The sequence below is a fragment of the Aureococcus anophagefferens genome (genome assembly GCF_000186865.1).
Source record: "Aureococcus anophagefferens unplaced genomic scaffold AURANscaffold_8, whole genome shotgun sequence".
Taxonomy (NCBI): Eukaryota; class Pelagophyceae; order Pelagomonadales; family Pelagomonadaceae; genus Aureococcus; species Aureococcus anophagefferens.
Genome location: NW_008705568.1, coordinates 1,580,900 through 1,604,394, shown reverse-complemented (window position 1 = coordinate 1,604,394; position 23,495 = coordinate 1,580,900). Strand labels below are relative to the sequence as shown.

The 23,495-nt window shown below is 73.4% G+C and overlaps 6 protein-coding genes across 6 annotated transcripts; 2 read left to right on the top strand and 4 right to left on the bottom strand.

The window, feature by feature from the left end:
• Nucleotides 1-1,239: 1,239 nt before the first annotated feature.
• Nucleotides 1,240-2,499, top strand: AURANDRAFT_10881 (hypothetical protein; the record flags this gene model as incomplete). Its single annotated transcript, XM_009038440.1, has 1 exon — nt 1,240-2,499. A coding segment is annotated over one exon (1,260 nt), but the record flags the coding sequence as incomplete, so codon positions are not given.
• A 6,847-nt stretch (nt 2,500-9,346) lies between these two features.
• AURANDRAFT_64013 (hypothetical protein) lies at nt 9,347-10,112 on the bottom strand (the record flags this gene model as incomplete). The annotated part of the gene is made up of 2 exons (XM_009038374.1): nt 9,347-9,640; nt 9,753-10,112. The coding sequence occupies 2 exons, from the start codon at nt 10,110-10,112 to the stop codon at nt 9,347-9,349; spliced, it is 654 nt and encodes a 217-aa protein (XP_009036622.1).
• Nucleotides 10,113-10,952: 840 nt separating this feature from the next.
• Nucleotides 10,953-11,555, bottom strand: AURANDRAFT_64012 (hypothetical protein; the record flags this gene model as incomplete). Its single annotated transcript, XM_009038373.1, has 1 exon — nt 10,953-11,555. The coding sequence occupies one exon, from the start codon at nt 11,553-11,555 to the stop codon at nt 10,953-10,955; it is 603 nt and encodes a 200-aa protein (XP_009036621.1).
• Nucleotides 11,556-11,843: 288 nt separating this feature from the next.
• Nucleotides 11,844-15,628, bottom strand: AURANDRAFT_64011 (hypothetical protein; the record flags this gene model as incomplete). The annotated part of the gene is made up of 5 exons (XM_009038372.1): nt 11,844-12,381; nt 12,402-12,867; nt 12,948-12,955; nt 14,783-15,034; nt 15,237-15,628. 5 exons carry the CDS (start codon nt 15,626-15,628, stop codon nt 11,844-11,846), a joined length of 1,656 nt encoding a protein of 551 aa, XP_009036620.1.
• Nucleotides 15,629-18,499: 2,871 nt separating this feature from the next.
• On the top strand, nt 18,500-19,453 carry AURANDRAFT_3673 (hypothetical protein; the record flags this gene model as incomplete). Its single annotated transcript, XM_009038195.1, has 2 exons — nt 18,500-19,237; nt 19,331-19,453. Coding segments are annotated over 2 exons (861 nt in total), but the record flags the coding sequence as incomplete, so codon positions are not given.
• A 2,621-nt stretch (nt 19,454-22,074) lies between these two features.
• AURANDRAFT_25684 (hypothetical protein) lies at nt 22,075-22,380 on the bottom strand (the record flags this gene model as incomplete). The annotated part of the gene is made up of 1 exon (XM_009038371.1): nt 22,075-22,380. A coding segment is annotated over one exon (306 nt), but the record flags the coding sequence as incomplete, so codon positions are not given.
• Nucleotides 22,381-23,495: the final 1,115 nt, after the last annotated feature.

Genomic DNA, 23,495 nt, shown 5'->3' with positions numbered 1-23,495 from the left:
GGCCCTCAAGCCGACGCCGGCGACGAAGCTCCGCGTCTGGCACCTCGCGGGCGTCGTCGACGACGGCGCCGCGCCGGCGCTGAACTGGGACCGCTTCGCGGACGTGCTCAAGCCCAAGGTCGACGGCTCGCTGCACCTCCACGCCGCGTCCCTGAAGACGCCCGTCGACACCTTCGTGCTCTTCTCGTCCATCTACGGCCTCCTGGGCTCGCGCGAGCTCACGCACTACGGCGCCGCGAACGCGTTCCAGGACGGCCTGGCCGCCGCGCGCGCGCGCGCGGGCCTCCCGGCCCTCGCCGTGTCCTGGGGCACCTGGGCCGACGCGGGCATGGCGCACCGCTTCGGGTCGGGCTTCGAGGCCCACGTCAAGTCGACGGGCATGCGCTTCGTGCCCCTCGACGGCGGCTTCCAGGCGCTCGCGGCGCTCTCGCAGGTCGCGGGCCGGACGCAGTGCCACGCGGCCGTGCTTCCCGCGGACTGGGCCCAGTACGCGAAGCGCCGCGGCGCCGCGGGCCCGCACCCGCTCGCCGGACGCCTCGCGGCCGCGCCCGCCGCGCCCGCCGCGGCCCCTCCCGCCGCGGGCCTCCTCGGGGAGCTCGCGGCGGCCGCGCCGGCGGACCGCGCGGCGATGCTCGCGTCGCGCGTCGCGGCGCACGTCGCCGAGATGATGGGCGTCGACGCGGCGTCCCTCGACCGCGACGAGCCCGTGACGGCGATCGGCCTGTCGTCGATGCACACCGTGGAGATGGTCAACTTCCTCAACGAGGAGCTCGACGAGGACTTCTCGCCGACGATGGTCTTCGAGCACGTGAGCATCGGCGGCGTCTGCGCGCACGTCGTCTCGGAGCTCGTCTTCTCGGCGGCGGCGCCCGCGGCCGCGGCCGCCTCGGGCCCCGCGCTCCTCCGGGAGCTCGCGGCGGCGCCGGCGGCGGCGCGGGCGGGCCTGCTCGCGTCGCGCGTCGCGGCGCACGTCGCCGAGATGATGGGCGTCGACGCGGCGTCCCTCGACCGCGACGAGCCCGTGACGGCGATCGGCCTGTCGTCGATGCACACCGTGGAGATGGTCAACTTCCTCACGAGGAGCTCGACGAGGACTTCTCGCCGACGATGGTCTTCGAGCACGTGAGCATCGGCGGCGTCTGCGCGCACGTGGTCTCGGAGCTCGTCCTCTCGGCGGCGCCCGCGGCCGCGGCGCCGCGCGCCGCGCCCGCGGCGCCGCCCGCGCGGCCCCGCCGGAGCCTGCAGCTCTCGTCGCTGGCCCTGCGCCTGCCCGGCGACGCGAACTCGCCCGAGGCGCTCTGGGCGAACCTCATCGCGGAGAAGGACGCGGTCCTCGACGACGTCCCGGGCGACCGGCCCCACAACGGGCGGCCGAGCGCGTACCTGAGCGCCCTCACGGTGCGCGGCTTCGACCGCGTCGCCTTCGGGATCTCCGCCGCCGAGGCGACGGCCATGGACCCGCAGCAGCGCCTCGTGCTCGAGTGCTGCGCGGAGGCCTTGGAGCTCGGCGAGCGGCGCGCGACGCCCGCGCCGCCCGGGGGCGACGGCGAGGACGTCGGCGTCTTCGCGGCCATCGAGACGAGCGACTACGCCTACCTCCACCAGCGCGCCGTCGACGAGGGCGCGGCGAGTACGGACGCGTACTGCGGCACGGGCTGGCACGGCTGCGTGGGGCCGAACCGCGTGTCCTACCTCTTCGACCTCCGGGGCCCGTCCGTGGCGCTGAACACGGCCTGCTCGAGCTCGTTGACCTGCGTCTCCGTCGCGCGCCACTCGCTCGACGCGCGCGAGTGCGGCGCGGCGTTGGTCGGGGGCGCGAACGTGCAGCTCCAGCCCCACTGGTCCTGCGCGTTCACGGCCGCGGGCATGCTGAGCCCGACGTTCCGCTGCCGCTTCGGCGACGACGCCGCCGACGGCTACGTGCGCGGCGAGGGCGTCGGCGTCGTGCTCTTGGAGTGCGCGGACGCGAGCCGGGGCCGCGCGATCTGCCAAATCGGCGGCGTCGGCGTCGGCCAGGACGGCCGGTCCAACGGCCTCACGGCGCCGAACCCGGCGGCCCAGGGCGCCGTCCTCGCCGCGGCCTACGCCGACTTTTCCGCCGCGGACGCCGCGGCCGCGCGCGCGACCGTCGCGGTCATCGAGGCGCACGGCACGGGCACGCGGCTCGGCGACCCCATCGAGCTCGGCGCGCTCGGCGGCGCGGATCTGGGGGCCGGCGCGACGCTGCGCTGCGCGTCCATCAAGGCGTCCATCGGCCACCTCGAGGGCTGCAGCGGCCTCGCGGGTTTGGCGAAGGCGGCGCTCACACTGAAGCACGCCACGGCGCCGCGGAGCCTCCACTTCCGCACGCCCAACGCGCACGTGAACTGGGCGAAGCTCAACGTGACCGTGCTCGCCGCCGCCGAGGATCTCGGCGCGAAGACGACGGCGGGCGTGTCGAGCTTCGGCTTCGGCGGCGCGCTCGGCCACGTCGCCGTGACGCGCGCGGCGGTTTCCGAAGAGGAAACGGACAACGCGCGCGAGCCCGCGGGCCTCGCGCTCGTGCCCGTGGCCGCCCACTCGGCGGCGTCCCTGAAGCAGTCGGCGAAGCGCTTCGCCACGTGGGCCGCGTCATCGACGTGCGGCGTCGCGGCCGTCCGCCGGTCCGCGCAGATCCGCGTCGCGCTCCAGGGCGGCCGCCGCGCGCGGCCCCACCGGTCCGCGGCGGCCCTCGTCGGCGGCGAGGGCCTCGACGTTTTGGCGGCCAAGCTGGAAAAAGTCGCGTCGTCCTACGAGCCGCCGGCGAACGGCGCGGACCGGAAGAAGGCGCCGATGCTCGCCCTCGCGTTCACGGGGCAGGGCGCGGCCTACGTGGGCATGGGCCGGGCGCTGTACGAGTCCTGCGCCGCCTTCCGCTGCGCCTTCGACGCCGCGGCCGCCGCCGTCGCGCCGCTGCTGGAGGGGGGGCTGGAGGCGCTCGAGACCGCGGCGCTCGGCCCAGCCGCGGGCGCCGCCGAGGCCGACGACGGCGCCGCGGCGGCGCTGCTGACGTCGCCGGCGGCGTCCCAGCCGGCGCTCTTCTGCTTCGAGTACGCGCTCGCGAAGCTCGTCCTCGCGGAGGTCGGCCGCGAGCAGCCCGACGCCGTCGTCGGCCACTCGCTCGGCGAGGTCGCGGCCTTCTGCGTCGCGGGCGTCCTCCCTCTCGACGCCGCGGCCAAGCTCATCGTCGGCCGCGGCGCGGCCATGAGCTCGCTGGCGGCCGGCGTCGGCGCCATGGCCGCGGTCCGCGCGGACGCCGCGGCCGTCGCCGAAGCGTTGGACGCGATCCCCGCGGACGTGCGCGGCGACGTGCAGGTCGCGGCGGACAACTCGGGCCTCGGCTGCACGCTGTCGGGCCGCCGCGAGGCCGTCGACGGCGTGTTGTTTGCTTTGGCCGACGCCAAGGTCGGCAGCGGCGCGCCGAAGAAGTTGCGGGTCCTCACGGGCTTCCACCTGTGTGGAAATCAACTTGGTGGGTCCCCACCAAACTTCAGAACTCTCTATCTCGGTCAGATCGAAGTCGATTCGGCTGATTTTTGGACGGATCGATTGCTCTCGTCGAGTTCTCGAAGCACGGCAGAAAGCTTTGCGTCGAAACGGTCGCATACGTGCACATTGAAGTCGGGTTGAAGATTTGATTTCCACACAGGCTTCCACAGCGCGTGCGTCGACCCCTGCCTCGTCCGACTCCGGGCGGCGGCGGCGGACCTCGGCGCGGCCGCACCCGGGGCCTGCAAGGTCTTCTCGACGTGCACGGGCGCGGAGCTCGACGCGCCGCCGGACGCGGCCTACTGGTGCGCCCAGGCGCGCGGCGCCGTGCGGTTCCAGCCCGCGGTCGCCGCGCTCCTCGCGTCCTTCGACGGGCCCGTCGCCGTCGCGGAGATCGGGCCCTCGGCGCACCTCGCGCCCCACGTGTCGGCCATCATCGGCGCGCGGCCTGCAACGGGCGCTACCCCGACGCTCAAGGGCCCGAAGCGCCGCGGACGCGAACCCGCGTGCGTCGGCGACGCCCTCGCGGCGCTCTACGGCCTCGGCGTGGAGCTGAAGCGCGTCGACGCGGCGGGGCCCGTCGTCGCGCTGCCCGCCGTGGCCTACGCGGGGAGCCCCGCGTGGTTCGAGGAGGGCCCGCGGCGGCCGCGCGCCGCCGCGGCGGTCGCGGCGCCCGCGCGGCCCGCGGGCGCGCTCTTCCGGGCCCACTGGGCGCGCCGGTCCGCGCCCGTGAACTCCGAGGCGACGCACGTGCTCGTCCTGCGGGACGCGACGCCGGGGTCGGCGAAGCTCTGCGCCGCGCTCAAGCGGCAGCTCGGCGACGACCGCCGGCTCACGGAGATGCCCCTGTCGGCCTGCGCCGCCGTGGCCCAGACCTGGGACGTCGTCGTCTTCTGCGCGGGCTTCTCCGACGCCGCGGCGCCCGCGGCGGCGGCGACGACCGCGGCCGCGGCGACGACGGAGACATCGCGGCTCCTCGGCGCCGCGCCGCGGACCGCGGCCGCGGACGTCGCCCGGGCCGTCGCGGCCGCGGACGCCGACGCGGCCCACGCCGCCGCCGTCGCCGCGCGGCTCCAGGCCGCCCTCAAGGTCGCGCTCGGCGCGCCGCGCGGCGCGGCCCCGAAGCGCTTCGTCGTCGTGACGCCCGAGGCGACCGCGGCGAGCTCGCGCGCCGAGGCCGTCGCCGGCGGCGCCGCGCGGGGGCTGCTCCGGTCCGCGCGGCGCGAGGCGGACCTCGTGGCGTCGCCCGTCGCGCTGCGGACGCTCGAGCTCGGCAAGGACTTTGAGCCCAAGGTCGCGCTGGCGCTCGCGATCGCGAGCGACGTCGGCGACGACTGCCGCGTCGTCGGCGCCGACGCCTTCGCGCGGCGCGTCGTGCCCGCGGCGGGCGCGAACGCGCGCGCGGACGGCGAGAAGGCGTCCCAGCTCCTCGCGGCCGGCGGCCTCGCGGTCTCCGGCGGCACGGGCGCGCTCGGTTTGATGGCAGCGGAGCACGCGGTGCGCCGCGGCTGCAAGGCCGTCTTCCTCCTGTCGCGGAGCGGCGCCGTCCGCGCCGCGGACGCGCCGCTGAAGCGGGCGCTCGACGCCGAGGCGGCGACGCGCGGCGCGTCCGTCGAAGTGATCCCCTGCGACGTCTGCGACGGGCGCGCCGTCGCGGCCTTCGCGGAGAAGCGCGGCGCCGAGGTCGCCGCCCTCTTCCACTGCGCGGGCGTGGCCCGCGACGGCGCGCTGCGCACGCGCGACGCGAAGAGCCTGGCGGCGACGGCGGACCCCAAGACGGGCGGCGCGCTGCGCCTCGCGGCGGCCGTCGAGGCCGCGCGCGCGGCCGCGGGGCTCGGGCCCCTCGCCGTCGACTGCGCCTACTCGTCCGTGACGGCCCTCCTCGGCAACGCGGGGCAGACGGACTACGGCGCGGCGAACGGCGGCCTCGACGCGCTCGCCGCGTTCCGGAAGGCGCGGGTCGGCGGCCCGCGGTGCTCCGTGGCCGTCCAGTGGGGCCCCTGGGCCGGCCACGGCATGGCGAGCGGCGCGAAGAACCAGGGCGGCGGCTCCGAGGCCGCGCCCTTCGCGCCCCTGCTCGCGGACGAGGCCTTGAACTGCCTGGATTTTGCCCTCGCCAAGTCCGCGGCTTTGGAATCGGGCCTCGCGGAGGTCGCCGTCGTCCGCTTCGACTTCGACATGCTCGCCAAAGGTGCGGCGGCGGCGCCGCACCTCGCGGCGACCTGCGCCGAGTTGGGGGTGGGCGCGCCCCCGCGGAAGCCGAAGAAGGAGAAGCGCGAGGCCGTCGACGCGGCCGCGGAGGTCCTCCGCGTCGTCGCCGCGCACACGACGGAGAGCGGCGCCCTCTCCGCCGCGACGCCCCTCGGCTCCCTGGCCCTCGATTCCCTCGAGGTCATGGCCATCGTCCGGGACGTGAACACGGCGACGGGCGCGCGGCTCTCCGTCGTCGACGTTTTAGGCGCGGCGACGCTCGGCGACGTCGCGGGCCTCTGCCCGAAGCACGTTGGAGACTCCGCCGACAGCGACGACGACGACGAGGCGTCCTCGGGCGACGGGCCGGACCCGGAGGCGGCGCTCGCGGCGCTCAAGGACGCGGCGCACGGCGCGGGCGTCGACCTTCGCGACTTCGAGGGCGACGTCGCCGCGCTGCGCTGGCGCGACGCGAAGAAGTTCGTCGACGACCTCGAGCGCGCGCTCGGGCGGCCCGTCGACGCGTCCAGGGTCCTCGGCTGCGCGTCGGCCGAGGACGTCGTCCGCGCGCTCTGCCGCGGGCCCCGCGGCGGGTCCGGCGCGGCGGCGGAGAAGGCGCCGCCGGCGCCCAAGGACCCGCGGTCCGAGATCGTGACCATCGTCCAGAAGCACGCGTCGTCCGAGGTCGCCGTGTCCGCCAAGACGAAGGTCGCCGCGCTCGACTTGGACTCGCTGGAGGTCATGGCCATCGTCCGCGACCTCAACGCGGCGACGGGCGCGGGCATCTCGGTGGTGGACGTGCTCCAGGCGACGTCCCTCGAGGACCTCATCGCCCGGGCGGAGCGCGCGGAGAAGCCCGAGGCCCCGGCGCCCGTCGTCGCGGTGCCCGTCGTCAAGAAGGGCAAGGCGCCCAAGGCCGTCGAGGGCCGCGTCGACGACCGGCGCCGCGAGGTCAAGGACCTGCGGGAGCCGTCGGCGGCGTACCGGCTGCTCTTCACGATCCTCTGCCAGTTCCTGGGCATGCAGATCGCCTTCGGCGGCGCCGTGCCCGTCGCGTGGCTCGAGCGCGTCGCGCCCGCGCGCTTCAAATTGGTGCCCAAGCTCTGGATCTTCGAGGCCATCGCCGGCTGCCGCGTGGCCGAGTTCCTCGAGGTGTTGTTGCCCTACCCGGAGGTGGTCTACCCGGGGCTGCCGCGCGGCTTCTTCCGCCGCTTCGACTTCGATTCCGTCTTCGCGCCCAACTGGGACTGGTACTCGCACTGGACGGGGCAGCAGTTCCACCCGGGCCTCGCCTGGATCGCGACCTTTACGTTTGAATTGTCCGTGACGGTGGCCGTGTATTTCTTGCTCTGGTGCATCGGCTGCCACGTCGCGTCGGCTTTGGCGAAGTGGATCGTCGTGGGCAAGATGCGCGCGGGCGTCTTCCCCATCTGGGAGAGCGGCTTCGGCTGGCGCACGGCGCTCTACGTCAACGGCGTCCAGGCGTCCTTCGTCCAGGTCTGGGCCGTCGGCGCGTCGACGGTCGTGCCCCAGTCGTGGATCGTCTGGTACCATCGGGCCCTGGGCGCGCGGATCGGCCGCCACGCGATCCTCGCGTCGAACTTTTTGGTGACGCACTGCGTGACGGGCGACCTGCTGACCGTCGGCGAAGGCGCGATCGTCGACGTCGGCGGGCGCGTCGACACGGTGTCGTTCACGTCGACGACGGTGCTGACCGCGGGCCACGTGCGCCTCGGGCGGCGGAGCCGCGTGGGCATCTGCGCCGAGGTGCGCCACGGCGCCCACATCGGCGAGGGCGCCGTCGTCTGCGCGGGCGCGGGGTCCGCGGACTTTGTGCCCGCGGGCGGCGTCGCCGCGAGCGGCAACGTCGTCCGCCGCCGGTCCGAGGCGCCGCCGCCGGGCGCCGTCGACGTCCACGTGCGCGTGCCGGAGCACATGCAGAGCCCGCTCCACTGCCTCTTCGAGCTCGCGCCCACGGCCGTGTTCCTCGTCTTCCAGCCGATCATCTCCTTCGTGGCGACGTTCCCGCTGTTGATCTTCTTCTTCAAGTCGGGCCTCCACGCGACGCATCCTTTACTCTTCAGCGCGTGCGTCATGGTCGGCTACCACGCCAAGACCCTGTTCGAGGGCTGGCTGTCGCTGCCCGTCGCGCGGCTCATCCAGATCTGGGCCTTCGGCTGGAAGGGTCTGGAGCGCGGCGGCATCTACGATTTGGACGAGTCCTTCGTCGCGCGCGACAAGCTCTGCCGGCTCTTCGTCGCCAAGGCCGTGCCCGTGCTCGAGAACTACGTCGTCTACACGGGGGCCATGAACTACGCCTGGCGCGCGCTCGGCGCGAAGATCGGCTCCAAGGGCGTCGTGCTCTCCGAATTATTCGGCCAGGCGCACCTGCCGGGCCTCGTGTCCGTCGACGACGGCGCCTACGTCGCCGCCAAGGTCTTCACCAACCCCATACGCGTCGACGCGCGACGCGGCCTCGCGTTCGCCGACGGCGTCTCCATCGGCAAGGGCGCCTTCGTCGGCCCGCTGTCGATCTTGATGCCCGGCGCCGTCCTGGAGGACGGCGCGGCGACGGGGTCGTCGGCGGTGATCGACCGGCGCGTCGCGCGCGGGCGCATCGCCATCGGCGACGGCGAGCGGCCGCTGACGTTGGCGTGGCGCCCGGAGCACAGCGACGCGTGCCGGGGCCGCGAGTGGGCCTGGGACCTGGGCAGCTCGTCGGCCATGGCCGTCGTCGAAGTGGTGGGCCGCTTGGTTTCGACGCTCGCGCCGGCGTTGCTTCTCGTGATCTGCCTGGAGCTGCTGTCGACGCAGTACTGGGCGCCGCCGGCGGCGACGGCGCGCGTCTTCTACCTCATCCGCTCGGGCAAGCCGGGCGTCGCGGCGCGGCTCTGGCTCCTGGCGCTCAACGCGCTGGAGCGCAACGCCTGCCTGTCGATCCTGTTCACGCTCTGCGTGACGGCCGCGATGCCGCTGCGCGCGGCGTTCCACGCGCTCTTCAAGCGCGTGGTGCTCGGCGCCGTCGCCGACGACGGCGTCCAGCACCCGCTCCGCGGGTCCGTGCACCTGCGTTGGGCGCTGGTCATGAAGCTCGGCAAGACGCCGCCCATCCCGGACCACTTCCGGTTCCTGTGGGAGTACGTCAACGCCTACGCGCGGCTCCTCGGCGCCAAAATCGCGGGCTCCGCGCGGTGCTACCCGAACACGACGTTCCTCCGCGTCATCCCCGAGGCCGACGTCGTGTCCATCGGCGAGGGCACGGTGAACAGCGCCCACGTCTACGGCCACGACTTCTCGAACATGCACCTCCGCTTCAAGGAGACGTCCCTCGGCGACGACTGCCACCTGGCCGACTCCTTGCAGTGCCAGATCCTGCCGGGGTCGCAGATCCCCGAGGGCACCGTCGTCAACGCCGCCGGCCGCGGCGTCGCCTTCCAGGGCCTCGTCACGGAGCCGGGGCGGACCTGGTCCGGCAACCCCTTCGCGGCCCAGGCCACGATGCGCAAGGCGCCGAAATTCGCGGAGTGCGTCTAACCTTAAAACAAGTTATTATTATTATTATTATGGGTGCTTTAACATGGGGACCTTAGATCATGTTCTGTGCGATTCACGCCCTGAATGAAGGTTCGGTGCGATTCGCGCCTACTTTTCAGGCCTTGGGCTTGAAGAAGGCCGCCATGGTCTTCTGGCCCTTGGGGAGCGGCTTCGCCTTCTTCTTCGGCGGCTCCCGGACTTTTCGCGCCGTCGCCGCCGCGAGCTCGGCCAGGTCCTCGGGCGTCGCCGCGGGCGCGGGCAGCGCGATGAGCGCGGCGTGGATGGCCACGGTCACCTCGACGTCCAGGGCCGCGTAGGCGAGCTGGTCGGCGTCGAGCGCCTGCTTCCAGTTCGACGTCTGCGCGGGGCCCTTGGGGAGCCGTCGTCGGAGCACGACGCGCGCGAGTTCCTTGAGGGAGGCCCTGCTGCCTTTGATGATTCCGCGGTCCCGCGCGAGGTGGGCGAGCTCGACGATGGGGCTCAGGGGCGCGCCGTTGTGCTTGAGGCGGCCCGCGGTCCACCCAGAGGCAGCAGCCGACCTTGGCGAAGGCCTCGTCGGCGAGGAGCTGCTTCAGGCCCCGCGGGAAGTGGCGCATGCGCGCGACGTGGAAGACGTAGAGCGGGCCGGTAGAAGCGGCGATTTGGACCACGTCGGCGCCGAGCTTCTGCTCGCCGATCCATTCGCAGTCGACGGCGATGACCTTGCGCGCGCCGGGCTGCTGCAGCGCTGTGACTATTTCGGTCACCGCCGCATCCGCCTCGACGTGGTCCGTGATGAGGATGGGTGTTCTCGTGAGGGTTGCGACGGCCAGCAACGCGTCGTCGTTCTCTTTGTCTGTCGCTGCCTTCTTCTCTGCTGCTGCCGGCGTGCCGACGGCCATCGTGCAAACTGTGGAAGCGCGCATAAAAAGTAACGACCTTGAAGCTTCAAGTTCTTACGTTTACGCAGCCCGAGTCTCGCAGATCATAGGCCCTCGAGATGGACGCCCGTGAGCGCTCGTTTCTCGAGAAAGTGCAGGAGCAGCATGCTTTAGGCTGCGACCTCGACGCGCTCGTTTATGTTTCTATCGTCGGCGACGCTGTGCGCATCGAGGCTTATTCGCGCACGCGCGGGCGTGGATACACTCTCCTGTATTGCGCTGCGTGGCGAGGCTGGTGCGCGGCCGTCAATTGGCTCCTCGAGCAAGGCGCCAATCCGATGTCATTTCGGCGCCAGTCCGATGTCAATTCGGCGCCACTGTACATCGCCGCCGTGTACGACCGCCGCGACGCAGCGCTCCTCCTGCTCGACGCGGGCGCGCGAGTCGGTGATCGCAGCAGCAGCGGGTATACCGCGCTCCACTGCGCTGCCGGTCGCGGATACCTTCGGATGTGCAAGCTCCTCGTGAGCCGTGGTGCGTCGCTCGACGTGCGCAACGACTCCGGCCGAGACCCCGTGGCCTACGCGCGCCTCAGCGGCCAGACGACCACGGCCGCCTTCCTCGCCGCGGTCCGCGCCGCGGGCGGCTGGCGCGCCTACTGCGACGCGCAGTTCCGCGACCTGCGCCGCGAGCTCCTCGCGCCCGGCGCCACCGCCGAGTCCAGCGAGCGCCTCTACGAGCGCGTCTTCGTCGAACTCCCCAACGCCGTCTTCCCCCGCGTCCTCGCGTTCTTCTAGGCGGCCCATGATACAGCCGCGCACGTCCCGCCTCCCCGTGACCGCTGAAAAGAAAAGCACAGATTTACGACACGCGGCGTTTCTTCGCGGCCCGGTCCGCGGACGACGCGATCTCCACGTCGACGCCCGGGGGCAGCGCGTCCTCGAAGACGCGGCGCGCGGCGGCCGCGTCCGCGGCGGGCGACACGACGACGGTCACGGAGCTCAGGTCGCGCTTCGCGAGCAGGCGCGCCGTGTACTCGGCGCTGTCGCCGAGGTCGCCGCTGCGGCCCTCGACCTCGAGGCTCGCGCGCCGCGCGGACCGCAACGGCGAGAACGCGTCGATGCCGACGCGGCGCGTGAACTCGCGCTGGAGCACCTCGGCGCGGCTCAGCACGTCGCGCCAGTCGTCCTTGCCGCCGGACGTGACGACGAGCACGCGGTCCTCGGGCCGCCCGGGCGACCGCGGCGCCGCGGCGCCGGCGAGCTTCTCCGCGAAGAGGGAGGTGGCGAGGTCGATGGTCGCCGCCGCCACGGCGTCGAGCTTATAATCATAAACGCCCGTGAGGTCCGTGCCCATCTCGTTCAGGTCGTCGATGGTCCGCTGCTTCGGCAGCGGCAGGTCGTGGGCGCAGAGCACGAGCACAGACTGCGTGTTCGATTTGACCATGGCGCCGCCGCCGCCCATGCGCTTTCGTGTGCTGCGACGTTCGATGTGCCCGGGCGTCACAACGAGGGACGGCTGCGGGCGGCTGTGATGCGCGGCGCTTTGTGATGTTCGCGACGTGGACGCGGGGCGAACTCAAAGCTGTTGTCGCTCGGCTTGGCCCAACAGATTCAAGCTCGATAGCTCACCGCTGTGGCATTTTTTATTGAAGTTAAAGGTGCCTCCATGAGACTGACTCGATCGCGACTTCTCTAAGACTTCTCCGCCCGAGCCCCGGGTGCCGCAACAAAAAAGACAGCCCTCCACATGTCAGCTTAGGAACACGCGCCGGTACTCGAAGGCCTGCTGGCGGCAGAGGGGGCAGACGTTGTTGATGGACTCGACGCAGTCGCTGCAGACCGCGATGTGGCCGCAGTCGAAGAGCGCGACGTTGCGGGGTTCCGTGAGGCAGACGACGCAGACGCCGAGGTCGTCGACGTCCTCGCCGCGGCGCGTCTCCTTGAGCGCGCGGGGCAGGAGCTCGCAGAGCTGGCCGACCTTGCGGTCGTCGTCGTCGCGGTCGCTCGAGCCGCCGAGCGCGTAGGCGTCGGCGCAGAGCTTCTCGAAGGCCTCGGACGCGGAGAAGCGCGCGGCCTCCTCGGCGTCGCTCGCGCGGCTCAGCGCCGCGTCGCGCGCGCGCTCGGCGGCGGAGATCTTCGCCGACGCCTTCGCGGCCTCGACGAGCGCGAGGGCCTGCGAGTCCCGGAGCCGCCCGAGCTCCGCCGTGCTCCGCGCGAGGAGCTGGCGCGTCGCGAGGTGCGCCTCCTGCTCCAGCCGCAGGTCCGCCTCGAGCATCGCGCCGCGGCACCTAAGAAAGGAGAAAAAAACGTTTTTTTCTCGAGCGCGTTCGGAAGGCCGACGCGGCCGCCGCGCTCGCCGACGGCCAGCGCGTTCGCCGCCTTGAACGCGTCGGCCCGGGCGTCGCGCGCCGCGCGCCGCGCGGCGCCCGCGTCGGCCGCGAGCGACGTCGCCAGGTCGTAGACATCCGCAAAGTGGGCCCAGAAGCCGGCGCCGCCGCCCGCCGGCGGCCGCGCGGGCCGCGCGAGGAGCTCGTCGCGGAAGGTCGCGCGCGGGTCCGGCGCCGCGGGTTCCTCGCCGCCCGCGCCGCACCCGTCGGACGCGTCGTCGTCGGCCAGCGACAGCTCGACGTCGTCGTCGCCGCCGCAGCCGTCGCTGGAGCTCGCGTCGTCGGGCGCGTCGCGCCGCCCGCGCCCGCCGAGCACGACGCTGTTGAAGAACAGGTCCCCGAAGGTCGACATGAGAAGGGGCTCGTCGCCGCGGCGGGCTGCCCCACCTCCTTGCCAAGCAATTGGTTGTTGCCCTTCAACAAATGAGATGCCGCCGAGGCATGGCAAGAGCTTATGCTGCGGTGACGGCAAAGCCTGCATGACATGAGATGAATTGGATCGAGGAGACGCTGGTCTCCGTCTGGGGCGGCGGCGTCGACGCGTCGGCGCTGCAGGCCGCCAACAGCGGCGCCTTCGAGGCGTCGCAGGCGGCCGCGCCGCCGGCGTCGCTGGACCTGCCGCTCGAGCGCGTCGGCGCGCGCTGCCTCGCGGCGCTGCGGTGCGGCGCGAGCGCCTTGGACGACGAGCTCGCCGCGTTCCCGCGGGGCTGGGCGGCGGCCGCGCCGCTCGCGCGCGGCCGGTCGCTGCTCCACGAGGCCGCGCGGTCCGACGACGGCGACGCCGTCGCGGTGGCCCTGGCCCACGGCGCGGACCTCGACGCGCGGGCGCCCGACGGCGGCACGGCGCTGCACCACGCCTGCTGGCGCGGGGCCTGGCGCGCCGCGGCGACGCTGCTCGGCCGCGGCGCGGACGCGCGCGCGGAGAACGCGCGCGGCGAGACGGCCGCGGCCGCGGCCCGCGGCGGCGGCCACGAGGGCCTCGCGCGCGCCGTCGGCGCCGGCCTCGGCGCCGACGTTTCGCCCGGCGTGCCCTTCGCCGCCTACGCGTCGCGGTGGTACGACGGCTACGGCGGCCGTGCGGACGTCGCCGCCCAGGGCAGGAAAAGGGTGATTCAAGTTTGCTTCAACATGAGTGTTCCGCGCGCGCGCGTTCCGGAAAAAAGCATCCACGCGTCGAGAGCGCTCCGAGGGATGATCGCTCGTCCCAAAATCAGCCGAAACGAGTGGAAACTGACCGAGATAGGAGCCTCCAAAGTTGGGAATTTCGCACCCTTTTCCTGCCCAGGTCGCCGCGCGCAACGCCGCGTTCCTCGCGCGCCGCCGCGGGCCGGGCCCGCCGCCGCCGCGCGCGGCGCCCGCGCCGGCGGCGGGCGCCGACCTCCCGCCGGCTGCGTACGCGCTCGTCGTCGCCCGGACGACGCCGACGACGGGCGCGGGCCGGGGCCGGACGGTCGCGGTGCCGTGCGCCGTCGGCGACGACGGCGCGCTCGCGCTCCGCGACGTCCGGGGCTCCGTGGTCGTCGACGTCGCCGTCCGCGAGCCGCCGCCGGGCGACGACGCCTTCCCCGTCGTCTCCGTCGTCCGCGGGCGCCGCGCGACGAAGCGGACCTGCGCCGTCCGCGGCGCGCCTCTCTCCGTCGACGGCGCGCGGCTCGCCGTCGGCGACGCGCTCGTCCTCGGCGCGACGACGCTGACGCTCGAGCGCGTCGCGGCGGCGGCGCCGGCGCCGGCGACACCCGCGGCGCCGGCGCCGGTCGCGGCGACGCCGGCCGTGACGGCGCGCGCGCCCGTCGCGAGCGCCGCGTTCGCGGACGCGCTCCGCCGCGGCGCGGCGCGCGACGTCGACGCGGCGCTCGCCGCGGAGCGCGGACGCCTCGCCGCCGCCCTCGCCGCCGCGCGGCGCGCCGACGACGCGCCCGCCGCGCCGCCGCCGCCGCCGCCGCCCGTCGACGACGGCAAGGTGCGCGTCTGGGAATTGGTGGAGCCGAAGTTCGACCGCGCGGGCCTCGGCCACCGGCCGGCGCCGCGCGGGCCCGCGGCGGGCATGACGCCGCTCCAGCGCCGCGAGGCCGCCGCGGACCTCGCGCGCCACCGCTACGACGCCGGGCCCGCGGCGGCCGCGGCGCCCGCCGGGCCGGGGAGAGCGGGCTTCGTCCGCGCGGCGGACTCGGAGCCCGAGCCGCCCGTGCCCTACGAGCTCCGCGACGTCGCCGCGCGGCCCGCGCGGTCGCCGAAGCGGCGCAAGGCCGTGTCCTGGGCGCCGACGTAACTCCTTCTAGCTCGACGCTAATACTCCACGCACTTGGGCGCGCACTTGTCGCGCCCCGCCTGCGCGTCGTAGAGCCCGACCATGGCCGTGAGCACCGTCCGCGGCCGCTCGAACGCGAGGCGCGCGTGGCCCATCTTGATGTTGTCGCAGATGAGCACGTCGCCGCTCTCCCACTGGAAGAAGGACGCGTGGCGGAAGACGGCGTCGTTGATGGCCACGCGGTCCTCGAGCGGGAGCGTCATGTCCAACGTGTCGTGCAGCGAGTTCGCGTACCAGAAGTTCCGCCTGGGCAGGACAAGAGAGATTCAACGTCGCTTCAAAGTGAGTGTTCTGCGCGCGCGCGTTCCGAAGAAAGCATCCACGCTTCGAGACCGTTCCAAGAGATGATCGCTCGTCCAAAAATCAGCCAAAACGAGTGGAAACGGCCGAGATATGAGGCTTTGAAGTTGGGAATTTCGCTCTCTTGTCCTGCCCTGAGTTCCGCCACCGCATGAGACCGTAGAGGAAAAGGAAGAACGCCGCGCGCACGACCGCCAGCGGGAAGAAGCCCGCGCCGTAGAAGTTGAGGAACCTCGCCCAGATCAAACCGCTGTCGACGTCGATGTGGTCCGTGAGGCACCACGCGCCCGTCTCCGGGTGCCGCACGGCGCCCGGCGTCTTCCCGTCCACGACGAGCACGCGCCGCTCCGTGGCCGGGTCCGTGTACCAGACCTGGTCCATGCCGTAGTCGGCGACGATGCGCTTCACCTCGGCCGCGTCCTCGGTGCCGAAGACGAGCGGGTACTGCGACGCCTCGAAGCTCCAGTTGCCGAGCTTGAACGCGCACTCCTGGAGCCGGCCCTGGAGCCGCGCGTCGAGGTCGGAGAAGACGCGCTCCATGTCGAAGAGGGGCGTCTGGCCGCCCCGCTTTGCGGCCACGGGGCACCAGAACGAGATGTAGCGGCACCGCAGGTTGATGTACGACTGCTCGCAGTGGTGCGGGATGAAGAAGGTCGCCGGCGCCTCGGACGCGGAGAAGACGTGGGGATGCGCCGTCGCCTTGCGGCCCTCGCCCCGGAGCATGGAGATCTTGTGGTAGTGCGTGCCCTCGGCTTCGGCGCCGAGGACCCGCTCCAAGCTCTCGACGAACGCGGGCAGCTCCTTCGTGGTCCAGCGGCGCAGCAGCACGGCGCCGTGGGCGTGGATGAGGTCCATGATTTCACTTCGCCGCGCCCGGAGCACGGCGAGGTCCGACGGGTCGCCGGCGGGCTCGAGGACGACGGGGAAGCGCTGCGGCGTGACGCGCCTCCGGTTCAGGTTGTCGTAGTTGCAGGTGTCGTTCCAGGAGGCGCGGATGCCGTCGAGCGCGGGGAGCGCCATGCGTGCGAGAGCGCCGGCGGCGGCGCCGCGCGCCACCGATGGCCGCCGCCAGAAAAGGTCTGACCTTCGCAGTGCGGGAGAGCTGAGAGCTGCCCCGAAGGTCAATGACGATGCTTGAATGCTGCACCATTGGCGTACCGGTTGAAAAGCATCGCGATGCCGGCGGCAGCCCGCCTGCTCGCGGGCCTCGTCGTGTTCGCAGCCGCGCAGCCGCGGCGGCCGCCCCGCGGCGGCGGCGGCGGCGGGAACGCCGCCAAGAGCCAGGCCATCGGCAAGCTCAAACCGCGCGCCTGCGCGAACCCGGCGCCGGCGGCCCTGGAGCCCTGCGGCCGCGACTTCTACGCCCGCGTCTACGCCGACGGCAGCCGCGTCGAGTCCGTCGCGGCCATGCTCGCGGACGCGGGCGTCAACGAGTCGCACCGGCCGACGATCCTCGTCCTCGGCGCGGGCCACTCGGGGACGAGCACGGTGACGGCGGAGATCCTCAAGCTCGGCTGGACGCAGTGGACGGCGACGGCGGGCTTCGAGCGCCACTTCACGCAGAAGCACGAGGACGGCTTCGTCGTCCACGCCAACGACATGTTCATCCAGAAGACGCGCGTCGACAAGGTCAACGTCAACGCCGCGAACGCGTCGCGCGCGTGCGGCGACGTCGCCGCGCGCCACTACGCGCTCGGCCGCTGCGTCGTGAGCGACCACCCGCAGCTCAAGCGGCGCTGGGCGCTCTACCCGCGGCCGGCGGTGCTCAAGGACCCGCGCTTCGTCTGGGCGCTCCACCTCTGGCCCGAGGTCTTCGCGCGCGAGGCCCCGCCGCTCGTCGTCCACGTGCGCCGCGACCAGGCGAGCATCCGCAGGTCGCACGAGGCGCGGGGCGAGGTCCAGTTCAAGAACCTGGGCATGGACCTCGCCGACGCCGTCGCGTCGCGCGTCCACTGGGGCGAGTGGCAGCGCCGGCGCTGGTGCGGGCCGACGATCTCCCTCAACGTCGCGTCCCTGATGCACGCCGCCCGCGCGAACCACTTCACCGCGGCGAAACCCGGCGGCGGCGGCGGCCGGAAGCCCGGCGGCCCGCGGGCCCGCGGGGGGTAAAGTTCGACGAAGCCGACGGTGACGCGATGAAACCCCCATGTTTTCGCTCGGGCAGCCTCGACTGCGGGAGAAGGCCGACCAGCTCCGATGGTCGAGGAGTGCAAGGAGGACGCCTTCGCGGCGGCGGCGGCCCTCGACGCGAACCGGGGCCACTTCAAGGACATGGAGCGGCGGATGAACGACGAGTGGCTCGACTCGGGCGTCGGCTTTCAGGAAGTGAATTCCATGATTTTGAACGTCGGCTACGACGAGAAGCTCCTCACGTATCTCGTCGCCAAGCCGCCGCCGACGGAGCGCTGGCCCACTCCGCCTCCGGGCGTCGCCGCCCCCCCGGAAAGCTTGGAGGCCGTCTGCTCGACGATCCTGGGGCTCGAGCTGTTTCTGGACTACGCCGCGGACCGGGGCTCCGCCGAGCGCGCGGCCTTCCTGCGGCGCGCCGCGGGCCTCGCGTCGAGCGCCCTCGGCCCCGAGGCGCTCTGGGAGGCCGCGCGGCGCGTCGTCGTCGCCGACCTCCTGGGGTCGCGGAAGGACGTCGCGGCGGAGCCCCGCGGCGCGGCGCCGGAGCCCGCGGCCGCGCCGCGGCGGTCGAGCCTGCCGACGCTGCCGTCGTTCCGGCCGGCGACGCCCACGCGGGGCTGCTGGTGGCGCGCGGCGCGGCCCCGGTCCGCGCGGCGGTCGTCGCTGCGCCTCTTCAAGGCGCCGCGCCGCGAGTGGTGGCGCGAGAAGCTCTTCGACCTGCGCCAGCTCGACGCCGCGGGGCGCACGTCCGCGCTCGAGGCGCCGCCCGGCGACGGCCGCCAGAAATGGCCCCTCTGGGCCGCGGACCCGCCCGCGCTCGCGCCGCGGCCGCCGTCGAAGACGGTCGAAGGCCCGCTCGACGCCGAGGTCAAGCGCGTCGGCGCGTCGCCCGCGGTGCTCGACGTCGCGGGCCCGGTCTTCGACGGCGTCTGCCAGGAGCTGCGGCTCCTCCTCCACCGCGCGCGCCGCCGCCGCCGCGTCCGCCGCGCGGCCGCGAAGCGCCGCGCGGGCAGGGCCGACACGTTCGACGAGGCCGCGACGGACGACGAGGGCGACGGCCGGCCGCCGCCGTCGCCGACGTCCGTCGTCGCCGACGCGGACCCGGAGGAGGCCGTCGCGGACCTGACGGACCTGTCGCGGTGCCTGTCGCTCGTCGGCGCCGTGGAGCGGGCCGTCTTCGCGAGCGTCGCGGCCGCGCACGGCGCGGGCTTCTTCGCCAGCCTCCAGCACGCCAACTACGCGCGCTTCGCCGCGCTGCGGCGCGTCCCGCCCAGAGGCGAGGCCTTCGAGCGCGTCAAGCCCGTCGGCCGCGGCACCTTCGGCCCCATCTACTGCGTCGCGCACAAGGCCACGGGCAAGCTCTTCGCCGTCAAGGCCATGTCCAAGTACATCGGCAAAGCGCTGCGCCGCGAGCACAACGTCGTCATGGAGAAGGTCTGCCTCAAATTGCTGACGGCGTCGCGGTTCTGCATCACGCTGCACTTCGCGTTCCAGACGCCCGAGCACGCGTGCGTCGTCGTGCCCTACTACGCCGGCGGCACGCTCGAGATGCTGCTGCGGCGCGCGCCGCGCGTCGGCGGGCGGCGGACCTTGGGCGAGGCGGGCGCGCGCTACCACGTCGCCCGCGTCGCGTTCGCGCTGCGCGACGTGCACCAGAAGGGGCTCATCCACCGCGACGTCAAGCCGGCGAACGTGCTGCTGGACGGCCAGGGCCGGTCCTTCCTCGGCGACTTCGGCGTGGCGGCGGTCGCCGACGCGGGCCGCGCGGGCGAGCACGCGGGCGCCGCGCGGCCGCGGGGCCGGAACGGCACCGTGGGCTACATGGCGCCGGAGGTCTGCGCGGGCGGCGCGCGGCAGACGCCCGCCGTCGACTTCTTTTCCCTGGGCTGCGTGCTCTACGAGCTGCTCTACGGCCGGTGCCCCTTCCGCGGCGCCGCGGCGAAGGAGTTCCGCGGCGGCGACGACCCGAAGGAGAACATGATGCTCGCGACGCGATTCATGGACCCGACCTTCGAAGCGAAGGTCGAGCCGGCGGCGCCCGCGGAGCCCAAGGACGCGGCGGCGAAGAAGCTCGACGACGACGACGACGACGACGACGACGACGACGACGGCGAGCCGCCGTTCGAACCGTCGGAGGTCGCGAGGGACCTCGTCCGCGGCTTGCTGGCCAAGGACCCGGCGCGGCGCCTCGGCTCCATGGCCGGCGCCCTCGAGGTGCTGGCCCACGGCTGGTTCCAGCTCCCCGAGTACCTCGCGGCCGTGGAGGCGGACGCCGCGGCGCCGCCCGTCGCGCCCAAGGCCGCGGTGAACTCCGACATGTGGAGCAACATCGAGCGCGACAACACGCTCAGCAGCACGCTCGCGTCGGCCGTCAAGGACGCGCGCGCCAAGGGCAAGCTCGCGGCGGCCTACGACGACTGGGACTTCGTCCACGGCGCCGCCTTCGACGCGGACGTCGTCGAGTTCCTCCGCGCGGACAAGGCGCGGCCCTTCGACTACGAGTTCGCGAACGCAGACGAGGACGCCGTCGCCTGGGACGACTCCCTCCGCGACCACCGGTCCGAGACCTGCGCCATCTCCTGAGCGTGTCCCTTTTTTCCTCTCGCCGGGCGCCACCCTACTTTTTTGCTTGTTGTTGAGGCAACTTGACATCAACATGATGTCGCGTTCGACGCTCTCCGGCAGCCCCCTGACCAGCGCAGTCCGCCGTCGGGCGCCGCACCCGGTCCGCAGCTTTCGTGCAAACCGGTGCGCGGCGATGCTGGCCGCGCTCTGGCGCTGGTGCCGCCGGAGCTCCGGCGCGGCGCCGTCGGAGTCTGAGGAGCGCCGCACCGAAAACCCGACCGTCGGCGTCGCGGCGCTCGCCGCCGCGTCGGCCACGGTGCTCGCCGACGCCGAGGAGGACCCCGACGCGCCGCAGTTCGTCGACGGCTCCTACGCGCGGAGCGCCGGCGCGCGCGTCGTCGCGCGCTACAAGTGGACGACGCGGTGGCGCTACGGGAAATTGCGGTCCGCGGACCCCGACGGCTGCACGATTTTGTGGGAGGACGGCTTCTTGCAGGTCGGCACGCGGCCGCGCGACGTGCGGCGCCGGCCGGACGACGGCGCCGGCCGCGCGGAGGCCGTCGCGGCGGCGCGCGCGGCCGCCGACGCGCCGGGCGACCCCACGGTCTGGGAGCTCGCGAAGCGCGGCGACGTCGCCGGCGTCGTCGCCCTCGTCGACGGCGGCGACGCGTCGCCCAACGGCCCGGAGCCGCTCCGCGACTCCGCGGGCGCCGTCTACGACGGGCGCACGCCGCTGTACTGGGCCTGCCACGGCGGCCACGCGGCGCTCGTCCGCGCGCTGCTCGTCCGCGGCGGCGTCGACGACGACGGCACGTGCGCGCTCGCCGTGACGTCGAAGGCGCGCGCCGACGACGACCGCGACCTGCTCTTCGACCCGGACAACAACGCGTTCTCGGACCACGTCGACTACGTCGCGCGCGCGGACGAGGCCGTCGCCGAGGACACGTCGGCGGAAATCCGGTCCCTCCTCGCGGCCTCGGCGGCGGCGCGGAAGAGGGTCTTCTACGCCGCGGCGCGCGGCGAGTGCTGCGTCTGCGCGGCGGCGCGCGCCGACGCCGTCGCCGAGCCCTGCGGCCACGTGTCCTGCTGCGCCGCGTGCCTCGAGGCGCTCCGCGCGCGCCGCGACGGCTGCCCCATCTGCCGCCAGCGCATCCGCGCCATCGCGCGCGCCGCGCCGCGCGCGGACCCCGGAGCGCCCGGAGCGCCCGACCCGGTCCCCCACGCGGAGGTGCTCGCCGTGGCGCCTCCCCGGGCTCCGGCGCTCTCCGAGGCGCCCCCCGCGGAGGTGCTCGCCGTGGCGCCCCCCCGGGCTCCGGCGCTCTCCGAGGCGCCCCCCGCGGAGGTGCTCGCCGTGGCGCCTCCCCGGGCTCCGGCGCTCTCCGAGGCGCCCCCCGCGGCGTAACCCGTCTTTTTATCTCGCGAGGTGCCGCCGGCCGCGCCGCGGCCGGGGCCGCAGCGCGGCCCAGTCGTCGGCCGTGTGGCCCGCGCGGTCGACGAGCGCCGCGTCAGCGCCCGCGTCGAGCAGCCGGGACGCGCACGCGCCCTGCCCCGCGTAGCGCGCGACCATGAGCGCCGTGCCGCCCGCGCGATTCCGCGCGTCGACGGCGGCGCCGCGCGCCGCGAGCGCGGCGACGACGGCCGCGCGGCCGGCGTCGGCGGCGACCATGAGGGCCGTCCACCCCTGCGCGTCGGCCGCGTCCGCGTCCGCGCCGTGCTCGAGGAGCGCGGACGCCGCGGCCGCGACCGCCGCGTCGCCGTGCGCGGACCGCCCGGCGACGCGGTGCAAAAGCGTCGCGCCGTCGCGGAGCCGCCGCGCGGCGTCGCCGCCGGCCGCGAGGTGGCGCGCGACGAGGTCGGGGTGCTCAAAATCGACGTCGTCGAGCCACAGAGGCGGGACGACGGCGTCCATGACGTCCTCCGCGCCGACGAAATAGGACGACAGGCGGTGGTAGGTCTGGAGGATGGACAGCGTCGCCATCGATCCGCTGCTCCCGGTTGTCGGCGCGTGCTGCAATCGTGACACAGCCTACAGGCTTTATCGTCGCATCAGGCCGCTGCCCATGGCCGATGGCGGACGCATCCTTCCGGGCTGCATCGTCGCAGCCCGAAATCCAGGCTTTTCATTGGTCGAGCGTTCGGCGCACGCGCCGCGCCGAGGGCCCGGGCAGACGCGCTGCAGCAAAAAGCTAGTATACAACGGGGGGCGTGCGGGGGTATGGTGGTGGGTCGTGTGGTTGGCCCGCGCCTCGCCCGTCCGGGAGCGAGTCGGCGGGGCCGGGGGGGTCGCGGCGCGCCTAGTCCGACTTCTCGTTCGGGCCGACGAGGAGGGGGAAGACGAAGGGCTTGACGCCCTTCTCGTAGACCATGGCGGCGCCCTTGGTCGTCGGGGAGAAGAGCCAGACGAGGAGCGTGAGCTTGAGGTAGAAGTAGAAGGGGAGGAAGCTCAGGATGAAGTCGAGCGGGCCCATGACGATCTTGAAGCACGTGAACGTGCACCAGTAGGTGATCCACATGGCCGCGTCCTCCGTCGTGTCCTCGGCGAGCATGAGGAGCGACGCGTACATGGGGTAGGCGACGCCGACGGCCGAGAAGACGAGCTGCGGCGGGCCTGGGGAACGCGCGCGGTTCCGCGAACGTTCCGCGCGCGCGCGCGAGAGAGGGGCCGCGAGGCGCCGCCGCCGGGGCGAGGGACGGGCGGCCGCGCCGCGGCGCGACGGCGGGACGGACGCGGGGAAACGCGCAGAGGAAGAGGAAGAGGAGCGACGCGAAAACCGCGCCGCCGCCGGCGATGAGCGACTTGGGCTGGCCCGTGGACTTCTCGAGGTCCGCGAGCTTGGCCTGCGCCGGCTCCGGGAGCTTGACGAGGAGCTCGTCGATCTTGCCCTTGATGCCTGCGGGCGCGGGGGTCATTCATACGATCCGGCCCTTGACGCCTCCAGAACGGCGCGCGTTCTCCGCGCGCGCGCGCGGTTCTTCGGCGGGTCGGGCGTCGTCGCGGGACGCCGGTGCGCGCTCTCGATGTCCATGGTGTGAAAGGAGGTGTGTGTGTGTGCTGCGGCGGGCGCGCGGGGTCGTCGTTCAGTTTGGATTCATCATCGCTCGACCGGGGGTTTCGACGGGCGGCGGGGTTGGGGGCGCCCTTTTTGGCGTTGCCGGGTGGCGCGGGGAGGATGGTGGGTCGCCGGGGGCGTCGGGCGAGCGGCCGAGCCCGTTTCATCGCGGGGCGCGCGGATATTAGGACGCGGGCGCCATACTGGTTTGTGTGGAGTCAGCACAGCTGCTTGTGGCAGAGGCGGCCAAACCCGCCAAACCCGCCAAACCGGCATCGATCAGTGGACGCGCGATAGTTGAAAATTCATTTAATATTAATGCATCGCCAATCCCGCCGCGCTGCGCCGGTTTGGCAGGCACCGCCGCTATAATATACCGAAGATCGAAGTACGCGTCGAGTATTGCCACAGCGACGAGCTCAAACGCCGAGTCACACGTGGCCATGCTGCCTCTCTCTACGCCCCGACGCGAGCGCGAGCGAGAGCACACAGCCGTACCCCCTCCCTAGCGCTTCTTCTTGCCCTTCTTCTTCTTGCCGCCGGCCTTCTGATTCGTCTCCTTCGCGGCCGCCGCCTCCTGCTGCTGCTTGCGGATCATGATATGGGGCTGCGGGAACTCGGCGAGGAGCCGCGCCTCCGCGGCCGCGTCGAGCTATTGTCGGACA